The following is a 16,755-nucleotide window of genomic DNA, read 5'->3' on the forward strand; positions in this document are numbered from 1 at the left end:
TTAAAATTTAATTTATTCGAAGTATAAATTTTTAAAATTTTATTTATCTGATCTTTAATCTTTTCATTTATCTATTAGTTTTTTATATTTTCTTGTCATTCGGATTAAACTCGCCAAATCTCAAGAGCTCAAAGCTCAAATTGATTTCTATTTTTGATGATTGATATATAGTAATTAAAGGTTCATGCACGATGTATTCCCTATTTCTATTCCCATAAGTCCACGCTATATATGGGGGAGAAAAAAGACCCATCATAATTCATAGATACATCATAAAGGTTGCGCGATAAAATAAAGATTTCGAAAGGATCAGAAAGCAAGATATATCATATTTTTAAACAAATATGTTGGAGACCTACCATAAAATCTATTTAATGATAGCATAGAAGTCATATAAAAAAATATTAGATGATATCTTCTAATTTATCAGTTTTTTTAAATTAAGAACTAATTAGTATGAAACCACAAAAATATATATTGGAGATCAATTTTAAGTACTATTGTTGAAAAATATTTCATTTTAGCTAGATATCTTGGAGGTAACTAATTAATTTCTCTAACTACTCCTAAGGACAAGGAACGAAGGCAGTAATGATGATGTCATACATATATTATTTAATTTATTTTTAAATATATTTATATTTTAATATGTATTTTTTATAAATAATTGAATTTTTGTGTATACCCAACATAATTGACTTGTTAAATATGACAAAAAGAGAAATTAAAAAGAAAATTTGTTGAATATTCTTCACTTCAATCCCGAACATGAACATAAGTATTCTTCACCTCCATTGAATACAAAGCGTTATAAAATTGGGCAGCTAAAATTTCATCTCATATGCTGCATTAAAAAATTAGGGCACAGAAAGGTGAAGTTCCACCCATTGAATAAAAAAAAAAGCTACCTGGCCATGGGAACTGTCGCATATGGCATATACATTGTGGATTCATGTGGGGGTGGTGATGGTGGGGACTTCACTCTTCATTTATTGGGTAGGGTTAGGTTAAAGAAAGCACATGCACCCAACCTTCTTTGCAATTCTATTATATTTCGCCATATAAGATGTAAAGATCCACTGTGTAACCCCAAGAGTATCAATTATTTAGGGTAAATTTCTTAGTGCTATCAACGATCTGCGGCTAATATAAAATCATAATTGGTAGCAATATGTAAATACTGCTAACGTTTGCAAGTTGGTGCCTCCACTATAACGTTGGTCAATATATTCCTATCAAATCATTCTTGTAACTTAGTCTTTAAAAATTATTTAAATCACTATTTAGCAAAACTAGTGGTGCCCCTTCTCTCTTTAATTCAATGACTGAATGGATGTGGCATCCTTTTTCTTTTGTTGCTTATATGTATAGGGTTTGAGTAAGAGTTAGGTAACACAAAATTGGAGGGGAAAAAAAACTTCACCAACATTGTGGGATAAGGTTGAATGGTTGATCAAAGCTAATTGGATAGCAAGTCTAACTAATACCAACTCATCACTAATGTTGGTTGGCAATCATGGTGATTATAGATATTATAAGATCAAGCCTCTCTAATTGAGGCTCCAAAGCCTTCAGTTTGGTGCAAAAGATAAGATATGAAATGAAATGACTCATTGGATGGATCAAGTCCTTAAATGAAATACACCAATACAACCAGTACCCTTTCTAAATAAATAGTACTACTCAGTACAAATGTATTATTATAAAACTGTTGATCCCAAAAAGTAAAATTGAAGATAAAAAAAAAAAAAGTAATTGTAAAGGGTTGTTGATCACTTTCAATTGAAGTAGACCCGTACCCATTTGTTCCCCAAATTTTAAGAAGGCCATGTTCTAAATTCTAATACTTATGCCGAACCGTCCCCTTCTTTTCAATAATCCATGCCATGTCTAATCTATACTTTTGCCTAAGAGATATATTGTGGCATAGTCCGGGTTCAACACGTGTCCATTTTCAGCTGTAGGATTAATTGGCCCCCCTGATATAATTAGCCATTCATCCCTTTCTATCTTCACCTCTGAAACAGTACTGCTGCTCATGCGTATTGACCTACGTTTATTCTATATATGTTTTACTTTTACTTTTATTTATTTTATGAAAATTAAACTGCTGCAGAAAAATTGTTATTGAAAGCAATTATATTACAGAAAAATTTTCAATATAATTGAGATCAATAGGTAAAAGTATTAGAATATCAGTTTTAGATATATTTAAAAGAATTCTTTATATTATAAATTAAGGTATAAGACATCTCAAAAGAAATATAATATTTTTCACCAGCTAGGGACATATAATTTTCTTATTTAAGAATAAAAATAATATATAAACATAATTCTACTACTAAGAATAAAACTTTTTATGTAAATTTTATTTTAGCATGTGATCAAACTGAACTGCTATAAATTGTCTAAATATTTAAAAATTAAAAAGTTTTTAAATATATATTTCAATAATCTTAATAATTGATTTTAATTAATATATATTATATATTTTTTATAATTAAAATTTTAATACTAATATATTTGATATAGTTAAATTTTTTTCTAAAAGTTAAAACTGACCATAATTATTGGCCATTGAATAGTCAATTATCTAAATTACTTAATATTTGTTGTACTTTTGTGTCTAAACGTAAGAGTATCTCTACTAAGTACTAATACCTCACCTGTTCTTGGCCTCTAAGTTTGTCTTCCATTTCTTTCCAAATAATTATAATCTTGTTACGTTATTAATAACAACTTCTGGCAACTCTTATTTATGATTATATTTAATGAAAATATTTTTATAAATATGTTTAATAAAAATATCTTTTTATTGTATCTAATAAAAATATCTTTATATATATATATTTTTTAGATATATCTTTTTATAAAATATAATAATTAATTATTATTGATAACAAATTAACAACTAATATATTAGTATTTATATCTTTTCTTACGGTAAAATATTTAATACACATGAAGAAAAGTTTCCCATATGTGGTGAAATATTCCTTTGAGATTCCCATAACGTGGTTGATTAATTTGCACATAGGTTACACAACAAACTGGATTCTATAACAAACGGTATAGTCCAACGAATTTGTAACATCCTCTTAGTTTCTGCTACCATCAATATTCTTTCAGTGTATTGACCGTTCATGTTAACATATAAATCCCACTGTTTGTGACTGTGATAATGATAAGACCCTATTGATTAACAACTACTTTTTCATGAAAATTGGCCTCACATACACTGAAAGTGGACAAATTAAATCTCCATCTGTATATGAACATGACCCAACATATTTCATGGTTTACGGAGGATGTTTCTTATGTCGGCGAAGCCAAAAGCCCAAGGGGGATTGTATTCTCTCACCAATGCACAAAAGCATCACCATATTTTAACTAGCTAGGTAACAGTAACACCACCGCTTAAAATTGTAGGAACCAATTTATTGAAGCTATAGCGACGTCGTATTTACATTAATTAAGGCACTGCGTATAGTTTATCAGCGATTGAATCTGAAAGTCAAACTAGCTTCTGGCTATAGTTTATGGACATCATCACTGCATCGGAGAATCTAATTTAGATGTACAAATCAATCTATTATTAAGGATTAACATCCAATTCAAAAAAAAAAAAATCTAAATAATCAATTCGATCGAGTAATATTTAAATTTTCTTTATTTTTTCTTTTCTATCAGAAAGTACTTTTTGGTGGTTGAACGGTAGATGTTTATTCTTCTTTAACCAAGTATCTATGGTTTAAAGCTCATCTTGAGCATGAAAATACTTTAAAATTTTGGACCAGCTACTCCATTTATTAAGATATCTACGATCTAACGAAAAATTAATCACTGAAGCGGTAAGAAAATATTCCAACTGTGAAACAAAAGTGGAAGAATGATATAAAGACTTGGGATTTCATATTGGAACGCAAAGGTATTTAAAACTAGAATATGTCATCCTTCAAAATTAGCTTTTCAACTGTCAATTCTTGAAAAGATGTTATCGTAAGACGTCAACGGTTGATTAAATTGTTATTGCCAAAGCACGCCGCATCAATCTATTATGCTATAGAAGCAACCTATTTTTTGTATTTGTTTTAACGTAAATTTCAGACAATTCGAAGGGATGAAATTCAAATCCTCAACAAAGCAAGTACGGTTGCTGACTAATGCCTTTTTTGACGATTCATTTATGGATTAACACACAAGATATGAGAAACAAAATGATTCATTCCAGACAAAGAACTCATCTGTGTCTCCGTTAACTTATTGTTATTTCCTTGAGCAACAAACTCAACAAATGGGAATACATAACATAACTATAGTCTGTATTCATCGCATGAATGATAAGGCCTAAGGCCTTTGAAAGGCTAAAGTCACCAAGCATCTCCGAAATACAACAGCAAAACTCGGAGACCCACTAATGCTGCGAGTGGTAAAAAGCATGATGAGAGAAAAGAGCAGCTGTGCCTGTGACATGGGAACTGCTAGTGCATTTATTCAAAGAATCAGGAATTGAACACAAAAATTTTCCTACATCAAAGTAAACTCAAGATTGAACAGCCCTGCAATATTGCCATTACAGTTTTGACTTAAAAATTTATGACGATGCTCTCAGATTTGACTTGAGTCCCTTCCAAAAATAAAACGCCTTGTCCAGTCTGATACAACTAATGCCCGTGTGCGCCAGCTAACTTGCTTGCTGTTCAAGGCAAACAAAAGCATTAATAATTCAGTATTCTGAATGTCTTCAGAGCAGTTTTAAGGATATAATAATGAGACCAAAAGGAACACACAACAATACCTTGCATAGACAGAATACCAAAGCCATTGAGTGCTATGACCAATTGAAACCCAATCACCAGGAAGCTGTGCAGCTGCCTGCTCTCCTCCCAGAGGAGCAAATTGACCTAAATGCTTGTACCTTGAGGCACAATCAACCATGCACTAATAAGTAAATCCTTCAACTATGGAGACCCTTTGATCATATTCATCAATGTATAAACATAAAGAGAAAGATAAAAGAACTAAGAGCAAGTAAGCTAATATGATACCTGAAGGGTTTGAACCTATGGCGTCCTTCTCCCCTGAACCTGATAGGACCCTCTGGATTCTTTTCACACTCTTCCATCCGATTAAAGCACTTGGCAAGGTAGGTGCCTTGCTGAGATGCAACCTAATTTGAGAGTGCCAAAAAAAAAAAACATAAGTCATGTCACCGAGGAGACATCATCAGATAGAAAGCCTACAGGCAACTAATTAACATGCCATGCACCTGTGCTGTAGCAGGAAGAAACTTCATTTGAGAATCCACTTTAGAAAGTGCAGTTTTTAGTTCTTCGATACTCAGCTCAATAGATTCCTTTGCAACATCTCCCTTGGCTTCTTTCAACAGATCAGCAATATCATTCATTTGTCTAGTCTTCAGATACAGTTCTACCTGAGGGTATCTCTCACAGATATCATCCAATACCTCTTGAAATTCTTTGACCGTGAGGGTTCCTGAGTTGTCTTTGTCCGCCTTCTTAAAGATTGCTGCAATATCTTCCTACAATGCCGAGAATGAAATTCACTATTAAAGAAAAAAAAGATTATTTGAAATTCAAATAATTGTCTTTCTCATACTAAAACACAAGTCCCAGATATTGAATGAGTGCATCTTAATTTAGAATGCATTGACAGATTCACTTAACTTGAAAAAGAACAAATACAGCACAAATTTATTCAGCAAGATGAGTTTTAATAAAGACTTACTATGTCTATCACTCTACAAAAGAAAAATAGAGATTTTACTATTTCATCAAAATTATGTAGTGGTGTTACACACTTACACTAATGATGGAGAGAACAACAAAACTGTGAAGAAATGCCAAATGTAAACCTAGTATAATTGAATCCAATTACTCAACCCATATCAATGGAATAGGCAAATGGCAATATACATACTATTGGTAATGCTAAAGTGAATGAATAAATTATGGAGAAATAGTATGAGATACCATGACTTTTCGCTGGTTTATTGTAGCACAATCTCCAAGTGCATACACATTGTTGGTTCCCTCAACTCTCAACCATTCATCGGTAGCAACAGCACGCCTGTTAATCTGCTTAGAATGGTACGTCTCAAATGAATAGTACTAAAACATATAGGCTTCAAGAGACAAGGTAAAAATCATAAATCAGAATAAATGTAATGTCAAATTTCCCAAACACAAACCTGGCCAATTTGTGTCATAAAATCTCTAATAAATGGACGAGTTCCAATGCCAGTTGACCAGACAGCCATTCCATATGGCATTGTAGTGATTTCTCCTCCATTTTTCATTTCTTTAGTCGAAATTTCTTTATCAGATACCTTCACAACCATGGATCCAGTTTTCACATCGATGCCATCTCTTCGGAACTTGTCCTCAGCAAAAGAAGTGATTCTTTTGTCAAACCTGAAAAATGAGCAAAAACACACATCACCTTTGACGAAAGTTTTATGGTCAAATTAGGTATTTAACAATGAATAATACAACAACTTCATAACTTTTATGAGCATTGCCTACTTTACATGAAATAAACCTACCATTATTAAGGAACAAGAACCATTCTCATTGTCTATCTCTTCAAATAACTATCTTAAATTCTTGTAGTTGTGTTGTGCTTCCAAGATTTTTACTATGTAAAACACAAGATTGTAAGCAGAATGTTATATATGTTTCCAATTGTTCCCTCTTAAACACTTCGGCTTGTCAACTTTTCAACCCAATGATTTCACATCCTACTCAACACTAGTAGCTGGTTTCTTTGGGTCTAACATGTGCATATCAGGTACACTACAACACCTTCTATTGAACCATGTCATTATGTTACTGAAATCACATGAGTTATTACCAAATTTTAAACAAACAAAACCACCACCCACATATATAAAAATCCATGATTTAGTCAAATACTTCGGATGCCTACTCATAAAACGCAAATTGGATGGTAAGGCATTGTTCATCAATTTGCTAATAATGAAAGCAAAGGAATAATGAGAGTTAGATGCTCACATGCTCAAAATATGTTCCCCTGCCTCCAGAAGCGTAATCTTAACCAAATCTTTTATACCGGGATATAATTTGACCAAATCTTCATTGACGAAGTCATGAAGAGAGGCTGCAAACTCCACCCCGGTCGGACCACCTCCAACAATAGCAAAATGAAGGATTCTCTTCTTCTCTTCCTCACTTACACTAGGCAAGCTTGCTCTCTCAAAGCAGTCAATAACTGTTCTTCTGATCTTCTGTGCATCTTCAACTTCCTGCACAGTGTATATACACATCCATGAAAATATTAAAATATAAAATAATAAAAAAAATACACATGCATAAACAGAATCCAGTCACATTTTATACGTAAGAGCCTTGGGACTTAATGGCTTTCAGTACGAGGTTAGAAAGGGACTAACCTTCAAGAAATGGCAATTCTCCACCACCCCGGGAGTATTGAATGTGTTTACATTTGCTCCCACGGCTATGATGAGGAAGTCATAGTCCACAACAAATTCATCTTTTTCATTCGAATTATTGCTTATACTTGATCGACAGTAAACTTTCCTGTTTGCTGCGTCAATCTTGAGACATTCTGCTTCACTGAAGTCTACTTTCACATTTTTCTGCTAGGAAGAAAACGTGAAAAAGCTGGCATTAAGCAGGTTTCTATACCAGTAACCTAATTATCAGAATATGTGTAAATTTATTCTAAGGTGATAACAGTCTTGACATATTTGACTAAATTGTTTTTAACAGTTTTCAATTATTAGCTTCATATGGAAACAATTGAATTGGACGTGAGTTTCCACCTTATTCTAATAATAAATATCATCATCACACAAACATTTTCCTAATACAAGAGTGAAGTCAAATTACAGTGACAAGACCCTAACATAAGACCAAAGCGCCTTGTATTCATAATTTTATAATAATAATAGTAATAACTCTAGAAAGTTAAAACAATGTGTATAAACTTATATAGCAAATATGTATTACGCGTATGTACTTTTCTCAAGACTCTGGTGCTCGGTTTAACATAAGAATGTAAGATGAGTTGGCCAATCAAAACCGTTGACAGCCATTAGCTATTCTAAACAAATTTGCTTGCAATAGGACTGAATTAGTGAAATGGAATGATAGTAGTATCTAAAATACAATCATAATAATGATATTCGCACATAATCAGAAAAAGTATATACCCGAATTTTATATTAGTCGTGTATAAAAACTTATTAAACTTAATTAACAAGTTATTACCTTCCTAAAGATGTTGCGAACGGGTTCAACGATGCTACGGGCCTCGACGGTGCCGCACGTGACACTAGGAAGCAAAGGTGTGAAGGCAAAATAGTTGCGAGGAGACACCACGTGGACCTCATATCTGGGATTCTCCAGATTCTTCAAGAAGCTCGTCCCTGCCCAACCTGTCCCCAGCACCACCACCTTCTTCTTCTCCTCCTTCACTACCGCCGCTTCCGATTGAGCTACCGCCTCGCCGTATGCCAAAAGTCCACCACCGCTGCATCATATACAACAAATACACTCTTCAGTATTCAACTCTTCATATTTTATAATTTGTGATCTGAATCTGACACATCTCAACTACATAATTCTTGTTTGTTAGATCTATTCACTCAATATTTTAGTTTATTTTCCAATTTAACTTAATTGCAACTTGCAAGGAATCTCAATAAGAGAGCATGGTTTGGTGCAGAGGATGGGAGTAAGACAACGGATCAGAGAATAATTAGCAAAATTGATTATAGGAATTATGTTTAAATTAAAATCCGGGTTTGGTGAGTATATGTGGATCTACCTTGGAAGAGAAGAAACGTTGAATCCATGATAATAGAAATGAAAACATCAAGTGGTAATAGGAATAAGCAAGAGAAGAGGGAAAAGGAAAATGGAATGAAGTAGATGGAGAGGTACCTAACGGTGGTGCAGAGGAGTACAAGCTTGAAGTGGGAGTCGTAGCCATGGAAAGCTTTAGAAAGACGCTGGAAGAAAGTGAAAGTGCGCATTGTGGTTGTTTGGAGCAGCGAAGATTGGGGATTCCAAAATTCAGGGAAGTTGAAAAGCGAGAGGGGGATGTTCTGACGGGTACGTAATTACAAGAATGTGAGAGAGAGAATGGGGTCAACCGTCAAAGAGAACGAGGGAGGGAAAGAACCAGAGGAAGCTACCAAGCACAAAAATTGGAACTGCGTGTCTTCTAGGCTTTCGCCTTTTCTAGTTTTCTTTTCTTTTCTTTTTTTTTTTCAGTCACGTTCTGACTTTTGACTCATTTGTAAAAAAAATTTAACGGCGAGTCAAATTTAATTTTATTTACTAAATTAAAAAACAGTGAATTAAGTATAATCAAATAGTAATACTGTTTTATATTTTATAATTTCATTGTTCAATTATAGTTCGCCAAAAAAAATTTTATTCCATTTTATCGAATCACCCATGCCCAAACATATTATTTTCTTTTATTAAGTGACTGGTCAATGTCCAAACAAGTTCTGAATTAAAAAAAATCTAGACGTTCAAATAATTTGATTTTTATTCACATCATTTTTTTAATTATATTATTTTATTATAATGTCACTTATAAGTTATAATATGGCCGCCGAGGAAGGGTATGTCTTAGCAGCTAGTTTTTCCTTTATTGAAGTCGTTTGTGATGTGCTGGAAGCAGATTAGCAAAATAAAGGTGGCACGCATAAAATGACGTGTTACTGGGTTTGTTTTTCATCCTCGTCGATTGGTAATAAGTAATAACGCATACAAACATAAAATGATTTGTTTAACAGTTTAAGCCATTCGGTTGAAGATGGGATAGGATAACTGTGACCCTGACCAAAAATCTGAAAAAAGTGTGCACATGCTTTTCTTTGGATGTCACATTTTGTTGGTGGTGGTCGTCATTATTAACTTAACTTTCAGTTTATATTAAAGGTAAAAATTGATATCCTTTTTGCTTTCAGGTAAAATTAATATTTAAAAATTAAATAATAATTTAATTAAATTTATTAAATTAGTTATAATGGTTAATTTTATATAAAAATAATTATATATAAATTATTATTTTATATTGATTATATTCTATTTTTATATTAACTTTCTCACCAAATTTAAAATAATAAGACTTTACGGCACTATTATTATTATTTTTTTATATTTATATTAGATATATACTAAAATCAATAATAAGTTAATCATCAGAACTGAATATATATTAAAATATAAAATATATATTAAAATTAAATTAAACTATATATATTTATATATAAATACATAGCTATTAATTTTAATGTGTAAATAATTTTTAATTTTTTTAATATCTTTTTAGTCTTTTTTTTTTTAATAACAATTAACAACAATATTACCTCGCCTTGCATACAATATTGCATGATCAACATGCTCTCAGCCTCTCACGCAAATTTTATTCTGAAAAATGACAAACAACAGCTAGATTTGTTTCTATATTACTACCTATGCCTCTAAATACTCATCTACAAATTAAAACAAAGTTATTCATATCTTTGGATCAATTTAATCGACAAATATCATTATTCTTCTTCATTGTTTTAAATGTATGCAAAATAACGTTGGTTTCTGTTTTCTCCTAGACTCGTTCTAATGTTGTTTTCTTTTCTCTTGTAGCTTAAATCCCACTTATGCAACAACAAAAACGATATTAGTAAGTTTTTCGTCTGCAAAGCTTTCATTTATTTCTTCAAAACAATTTAGAAATGTCAGTTTAATTTTTATTCAGTGATGATGCCATGTGATTAACATGTTAAAAGGATATCACCCAAATGGATTTAAAAAAAAAAAAGAAAAAAAGAAAAAAAGAGAGAGAATAGCTTATTAGGTGGAGGTTGCTATAAACTGAAGAATTTTCGCCGCCTAGGCAAACAAGGATGAATTAGCATTGGGTACTAAGCAATAATACTAACGACAACTATTTGATGGGGCCTGGCTGCTGAAATGATATACATTAATTGAGTGGAATAATAAGCTCATGATTTCTAGAAGAATGTGAGGTTGTTGGGTATAAACGAAAGTCAAACACTAAAGATACAATACAGACTGTTCTCTAGACATCCCTAATCTTTACCATTTTCTTTCTTAATTATCTTTGTTGGGTCTTCGAGCGTTAATTTTTTATTTTCGGCTTATGGTCTTGTATATTTATTATTTTTTTGTTAAGTTTGATAAAAAAAAAAATTATGGATTGAAATCATTATCCAGACAAACAATATCTTCTACTTAACCTTTGATCAAACCCAAGCCCAAAAACTCCGAGCAACCCATCAAAAACCTGAAATTTATACGTAGACCAAATACCTGACATCCATGACGACCAAAAAACAAAAATCATGGACATCCGAATAAAAACATATATAGTTATTATTGTACACAAAAAAAAAAGAAATACAATTATTATCACTAATTTGGATTGATATAGTAATTAACTCAGTAATTTCTTTGAACTGGGTTCGGAGATTTGAATCCTCCCATAATTCATGAGTAAAACTTTTAACTTGTTTTACTCTTATGTTAAAACCTAATCAGGTAAGTACAATTTAATAGGAAATAAAATTTATCATTAAATTATTTTTTTATTATCATAGCAAAAAAAAATAATTATGGAGAATTATTTTTATTAAAACATATCTAAAATTTTTTTTATTTTTTTATTTTAAATATCTACCAAAACTACTAAAGATAGGATGAATGTACAATATATTATCTCAATGATGACAGATTTATTGGCCCAAAATAATTTATAATATTTTTTTATTTTAAAATAGATAATAAAAATTTATTACCAAAAGAAAATAGGATATAATTTATACTTATTCTTTATGCATAAATATCATAGTATATAAGTATTCATGATTCCTATGAAATGGGAGATAAGTCAAAAAGACGAAGAAGAAAATGCACAACAGTCTTTATTAATGTTATTTTATCATACAATCTCCTAAATTAGAAATAAAATTAAGCACGCAAAGGACATAATTTAAATATTAAGAAGACTCAACATGTGAATAATTATGATAAATTAACTTGTGTGAAAAAATAATAAAATTTATAATAAAAATATAAAAACTTAAAAAATAAGAACAAAATAAAAGAAATAAAAGAGATTGAGAACAATAATAAATAATAATGTTTGATAGTTTATAAAAAAAATTAAAGACTAGAAATAATGTATCATAAGAGAAAAAATATATTATTGAATAGAAGAGTAATAATCGATAAAAAATGAGATTCTCTTCTAGCATATATAGCCATTTACAGTAAAAAAATTAGGTTAAATTATACAGTTAGTCCCTACACTTTAAGTGAAATTGTAAATTGGTCCCTATAGTTTAAAAGTTTGTAATTGGATCCCTGAAGAAAATTAAAATTTGTAATTAGGTCCCTACCGTTCAAACACCGTTTGATTTAACGGAATATTCCTCAGTATATTCGCTATTTTAAACATGTGAATTGCACGTGTTTAGCAGTAAGGACTAATTTGCAATTTTAGTAAAAGTATATGGACCAACACTATAATTTAACTATTTAAAAATGACCGAAAAATTCCTAACCCACCCCACCCCCTCCCCAGCCTTCTCACTATCACTTCTCCATGCCCAAAATGAAGCGCCTCCTTCGAAAGCTTCACATCGGTGGCGCCACCATTGCCACTTCCACCACCGCCATCCACCACGTGCCGCCGCTGCCGCCGATTATCGCTCCCTCTACTTCTTCTGCTTCCTCTTCCGCTCTCCCCTCTCCCACTCCAGTCGTCGTGGATCCATTTCAAACCCTAGCAGCACCACCACCACTAGCATCAACAACAGCGAAAACGGCGTCGTTAGTGATTTCGATTTATTGGAGCAAGAGGAGTTTCATATACAATTGGCTCTCGCGATCAGCGCCTCCGATCCTAATGTCCATAAAGACCCTGAATCTGTGCAGATCGATGCCACTAAATAGATCAGCCTAAGATATGAAGGATATGTGCTATCGTTTAGTTTCAGTCCCTTCGTTACTGGGTACTCTCTCTCTCTCTCTCTCTCTCTCTCTCTCTCTCTCTCTCTCTCTCTCTCTCTCTCTCTCTCTCTCTCTCTCTCTCTCTCTCTCTCTCTCTCTCTCTCTCTCTCTCACACACACACACACACACACACACAGAGTAGCAGATACGTTAGTAGTCTCTAATTACTTATACATCAATAACTAGAAAAGATTAATATGACTATTGATTTTCTTGGTTAGGATTAATGTGGGTAAATGGTTCTCTTTTTTTCTTAGTTGATATGATTGTTATTCTTATAATTACTATACTCAATCACCGAAGAAGAATGTTATGGATTGTACTTATCTGTTGTTATATGGACGTTTCTTATTTAGAGTGAAGTTTATTGCCATTAGTGTTTGGCATTTCCATTCATGGTTTTATACTTTTGTGGTCGTTATGGGAAAATTTTTTGCTACTGTGTCGATGTAGTTGTTATTCTGGAGTCTACTGAAAATACTAATTTGCTTTGCAGAACACAACTTTATTGGAATTAATGAATTCATTCCCTCCGATGAAAAAATAGCTCTTATTACTAGAAAGTTTGGGTTCATGATTCCATCTGCACTTGACATGAAACCTGATAGTAACATGGTGACAGCTGCTGTGGTGGTTGATGTCATGGCCATGGCTGCCAGTGAAGAAGGGAAGAAAAGAGGGGAAGAGAAAGGATAATGAAAGAAAAGGAAAAAAAAGAAGTGGATATTATGGTAAATGTGTATTTTTTTTTACAGTAAACGTTATTGAAGACCTAATTACAAATTTTAATTTTTTTCAAGGATTCAATTACAAAATTTTAAATTATAGAGACTAATTTGTAATTTCATTAAAAGTGTAGGGACTAACTATGTAATTTAACCTTATTATAAAATCTAAATATAGGTAAAATAAAAAAAGAAAATGAAATTTTTAATAAATTAAAGAAATATTTACGATAATATAATTAATTGATTAATTGATAATGTGTATATAACTATTAGATAATAAATTATTGTATTTGATATTAAAATAAAAAATAAATATAAACAATGAATAAAAATAAAAAATTTAAAATTAAAATAAATATTTAATATAAAAGACTACAAGAATTTGACAAATTAGCGACGAATTTTTGCGAGAAATATTTTTTGTCACTAATCCATCACTAACTTGCGAGGAATTAGTGACGAACTATCGACAAAATTAAAAGCGGTCACAAAATATCTGAACTTGAGAAAAGCGACCAATTAATGAAAGATTCACGAGTAAGTTTGTTTCTTGCAATTTGACTTTTGTAGCTAAAAAAAGAGTGGGAAAAATTTTCTCGCTAATTTGTCATAAATTAATTAGCGAGTGACAATGTTCAAGCAAATCTGTCATTTAGGGGTTTAATCGAATAAAAGTAAAGTAGCGAGGGATATTATTATCACTATTCCGTCGCAAGTGTTTAATAGACAATTAGCGAGAAACAATTCACACACTAGTTCGTCGCTAAATAAACTTTATACGAAAAGACTAATTAGTGAGGAACAATGTTCCTAGCTAATTTGTCACCAAAGTTTTTATTTTTAGTGAGCAACTAATTTCTCGCCAATTTGTCTGTAAAATTCAAATTAGGTTAGCGACAGAAAAATAGCCGTCGCTAACTTGTCACAATGGATAAATCATTTAGCTAGGGAAGTGTTCCTTGCTAATTAGTCGCTAAAGTGGAAATATGGATATTGAGCGCCTAGGACCTAAGTAGTGAGAAATTTGCGACCGTTTAACAACTGACACACTTCGTTCGCTGATTTCAAGTCGCTAATTAGCGAGTGAAATACATTTGTCGCTAAGTTGTCGCAATTTTAATTTAGCGAGCGACTTGGCAACTGCAATCTTGTCGCAAAGCAAAAACTATATCCTACATATTTTGTAGCAAATTACTCGCTAATCTCGTTGGAAATCCATCGCAGAGTTATAACAAATACAGAACTGATCGTGAAAATTTTAGAAGTAATTGGTCGCAATTGAGTCACTAATTAAAAGCTTATTTAGTGAGGAATTAGTGACTGATTAACAACGGATAAACTTTATTTGCTTATTTAATGTTGCTGCTAAATCAAAAACTTATTTAGTGAAAAATTAGTGATTGATTAACAACGAATAGATTTTTTTTGCTTATTTAATGTTGCTACTAATTAGTAAGAAAAAATGTTAATCCTTATTCCATCATTTACAAAATATACTAAAAATATATATAATAGATAAGATAATTAAATATTATATATGAAGATTTATTTGTATATGATTTTGTCAAAATTTTATTATTAATTAGAATTATTTAATAATTATTAAACCAAACCGGGCCTTATATATGAAGATTTATTTGTATATGATTTTGTCAAAATTTTATTATTAATTAGAATCATTTAATAATTATTAAACCAAACTGGGCCAAATACGTCGCTCAAAAATGTTGGGGATGAAGCTCAAACAAGTGACATTAGAAATACAGCACCTCACTCTAGCCACTCTACCAACATACTCCTTGCTGTTATTTGTGATAAAATATTATTATATAGTAAAGCCATGAACGAATTTTTATTTTTATTTTTATGTTTTTAAACATGAATTAACATGGATACCAAATTTAAGATCAAATAAGTAACAATACATGATATATGAACATATATTGATATACCGATTGCGCTATTTTTTTTTGTTGTTGTTCATTTAAATTGAAAAAGTATTTTATACTAGTAACTAATTTATTTTATCTTTTTGCGTCATAAATTATTATATCTAAGAATTGATACTTGATTATTATTCATATATTTGTGAAAACATGCATTTTAAGTTTTAACTTCTAATTTTAATTTTGTTTTTATAATTTTATATTTTTATTTAATTATAACCGAGTCAATCATTGAATCAACGACTCACTAGTTAAACCAATAACCCAATAATTCAGTCATATAACTAGATTAATTACCGATTCGATTCTAATAACTATGTAACTATGTATAAGAATAAATTCGAGAATATATATAATAATATAATGACTATATTTACATTTATGATTAAATTTAATAAATAATACACTCAAACTTAATTCACACATGTAATCAAACTTCATAAATAACCTAATTAATCTATATTCAAATTTATAATCATAACACATTTAAAAGTGTACACATGTTATGGTGGCTATTTTTGGTGTTCCTGAAAAGTTTGATTATGATATTTTAAAATGTTTGATTATTCTACTCTAAGAAGTTTTTTAACGTGAAATGTTTACTTCTTTTAGTAGTTGATATTTTTGTCGCAAAAAAAATTAGAAAGCATATTTTTTTGTTCTTAAAATTTGTTAAAAGTCTTAAAAATTGTCCTAAACTTTATTTTATTTTAATTTTGTCTAAAAAGTTTTTAATTTGTATCAAATGTATCCCTGAAATCTAATTTTCGAGTCATTTGTTAGACTGCTTATGCTTTGACATAGTAAAAACCAGTTTGACCCAGACAATTTTCAATAAAAAAAAAATGGGTGACCCAGTCGGTTTATATGATCCGAACACTTGTTTTGCTTGATTTTAAAATATTAAGATTAAATTAGAAGTCATAAAATATTTTAAAGTGGTCGTTCATTCATTATATATACAAACCCACTTTTTATTGTCAAAATTAAATAGCATATCTCCTATATATATATTTATTTTTTTT

At 30.9% G+C, this 16,755-nt stretch overlaps 1 protein-coding gene across 1 annotated transcript; it reads right to left on the reverse strand.

Moving 5' to 3' along the window:
- Positions 1–4,206: 4,206 nt before the first annotated feature.
- LOC130968658 (external alternative NAD(P)H-ubiquinone oxidoreductase B2, mitochondrial-like) lies at positions 4,207–9,208 on the reverse strand. The gene is made up of 10 exons (XM_057894049.1): positions 8,949–9,208; positions 8,274–8,535; positions 7,433–7,639; positions 7,035–7,285; positions 6,212–6,434; positions 5,994–6,098; positions 5,270–5,542; positions 5,049–5,170; positions 4,799–4,918; positions 4,207–4,696 (listed from the first exon to the last, which is right to left on the reverse strand). Exons 1-10 carry the CDS (start codon positions 9,038–9,040, stop codon positions 4,609–4,611), a joined length of 1,743 nt encoding a protein of 580 aa, XP_057750032.1. The 5' UTR covers positions 9,041–9,208; the 3' UTR covers positions 4,207–4,608.
- Between the last annotated feature and the right edge of the window lie 7,547 nt (positions 9,209–16,755).

Source organism: Arachis stenosperma, chromosome 3 (assembly GCF_014773155.1).
Source record: "Arachis stenosperma cultivar V10309 chromosome 3, arast.V10309.gnm1.PFL2, whole genome shotgun sequence".
Taxonomy (NCBI): Eukaryota; Viridiplantae; Streptophyta; class Magnoliopsida; order Fabales; family Fabaceae; genus Arachis; species Arachis stenosperma.

Coding starts and splice junctions, on each gene's coding strand:
- LOC130968658 (XM_057894049.1), bottom strand. CDS start 9,040: ATGCGCACTTTCACTTTCTTCCAGCGTCTTTCTAAAGCTTTCCATGGC. Junction 8,536..8,948: donor CTCCTCTGCACCACCGTTAG/GTACCTCTCCAT, acceptor TATATGATGCAG/CGGTGGTGGACTTTTGGCAT. Junction 4,697..4,798: donor TGGTATTCTGTCTATGCAAG/GTATTGTTGTGT, acceptor TGCCTTGAACAG/CAAGCAAGTTAGCTGGCGCA.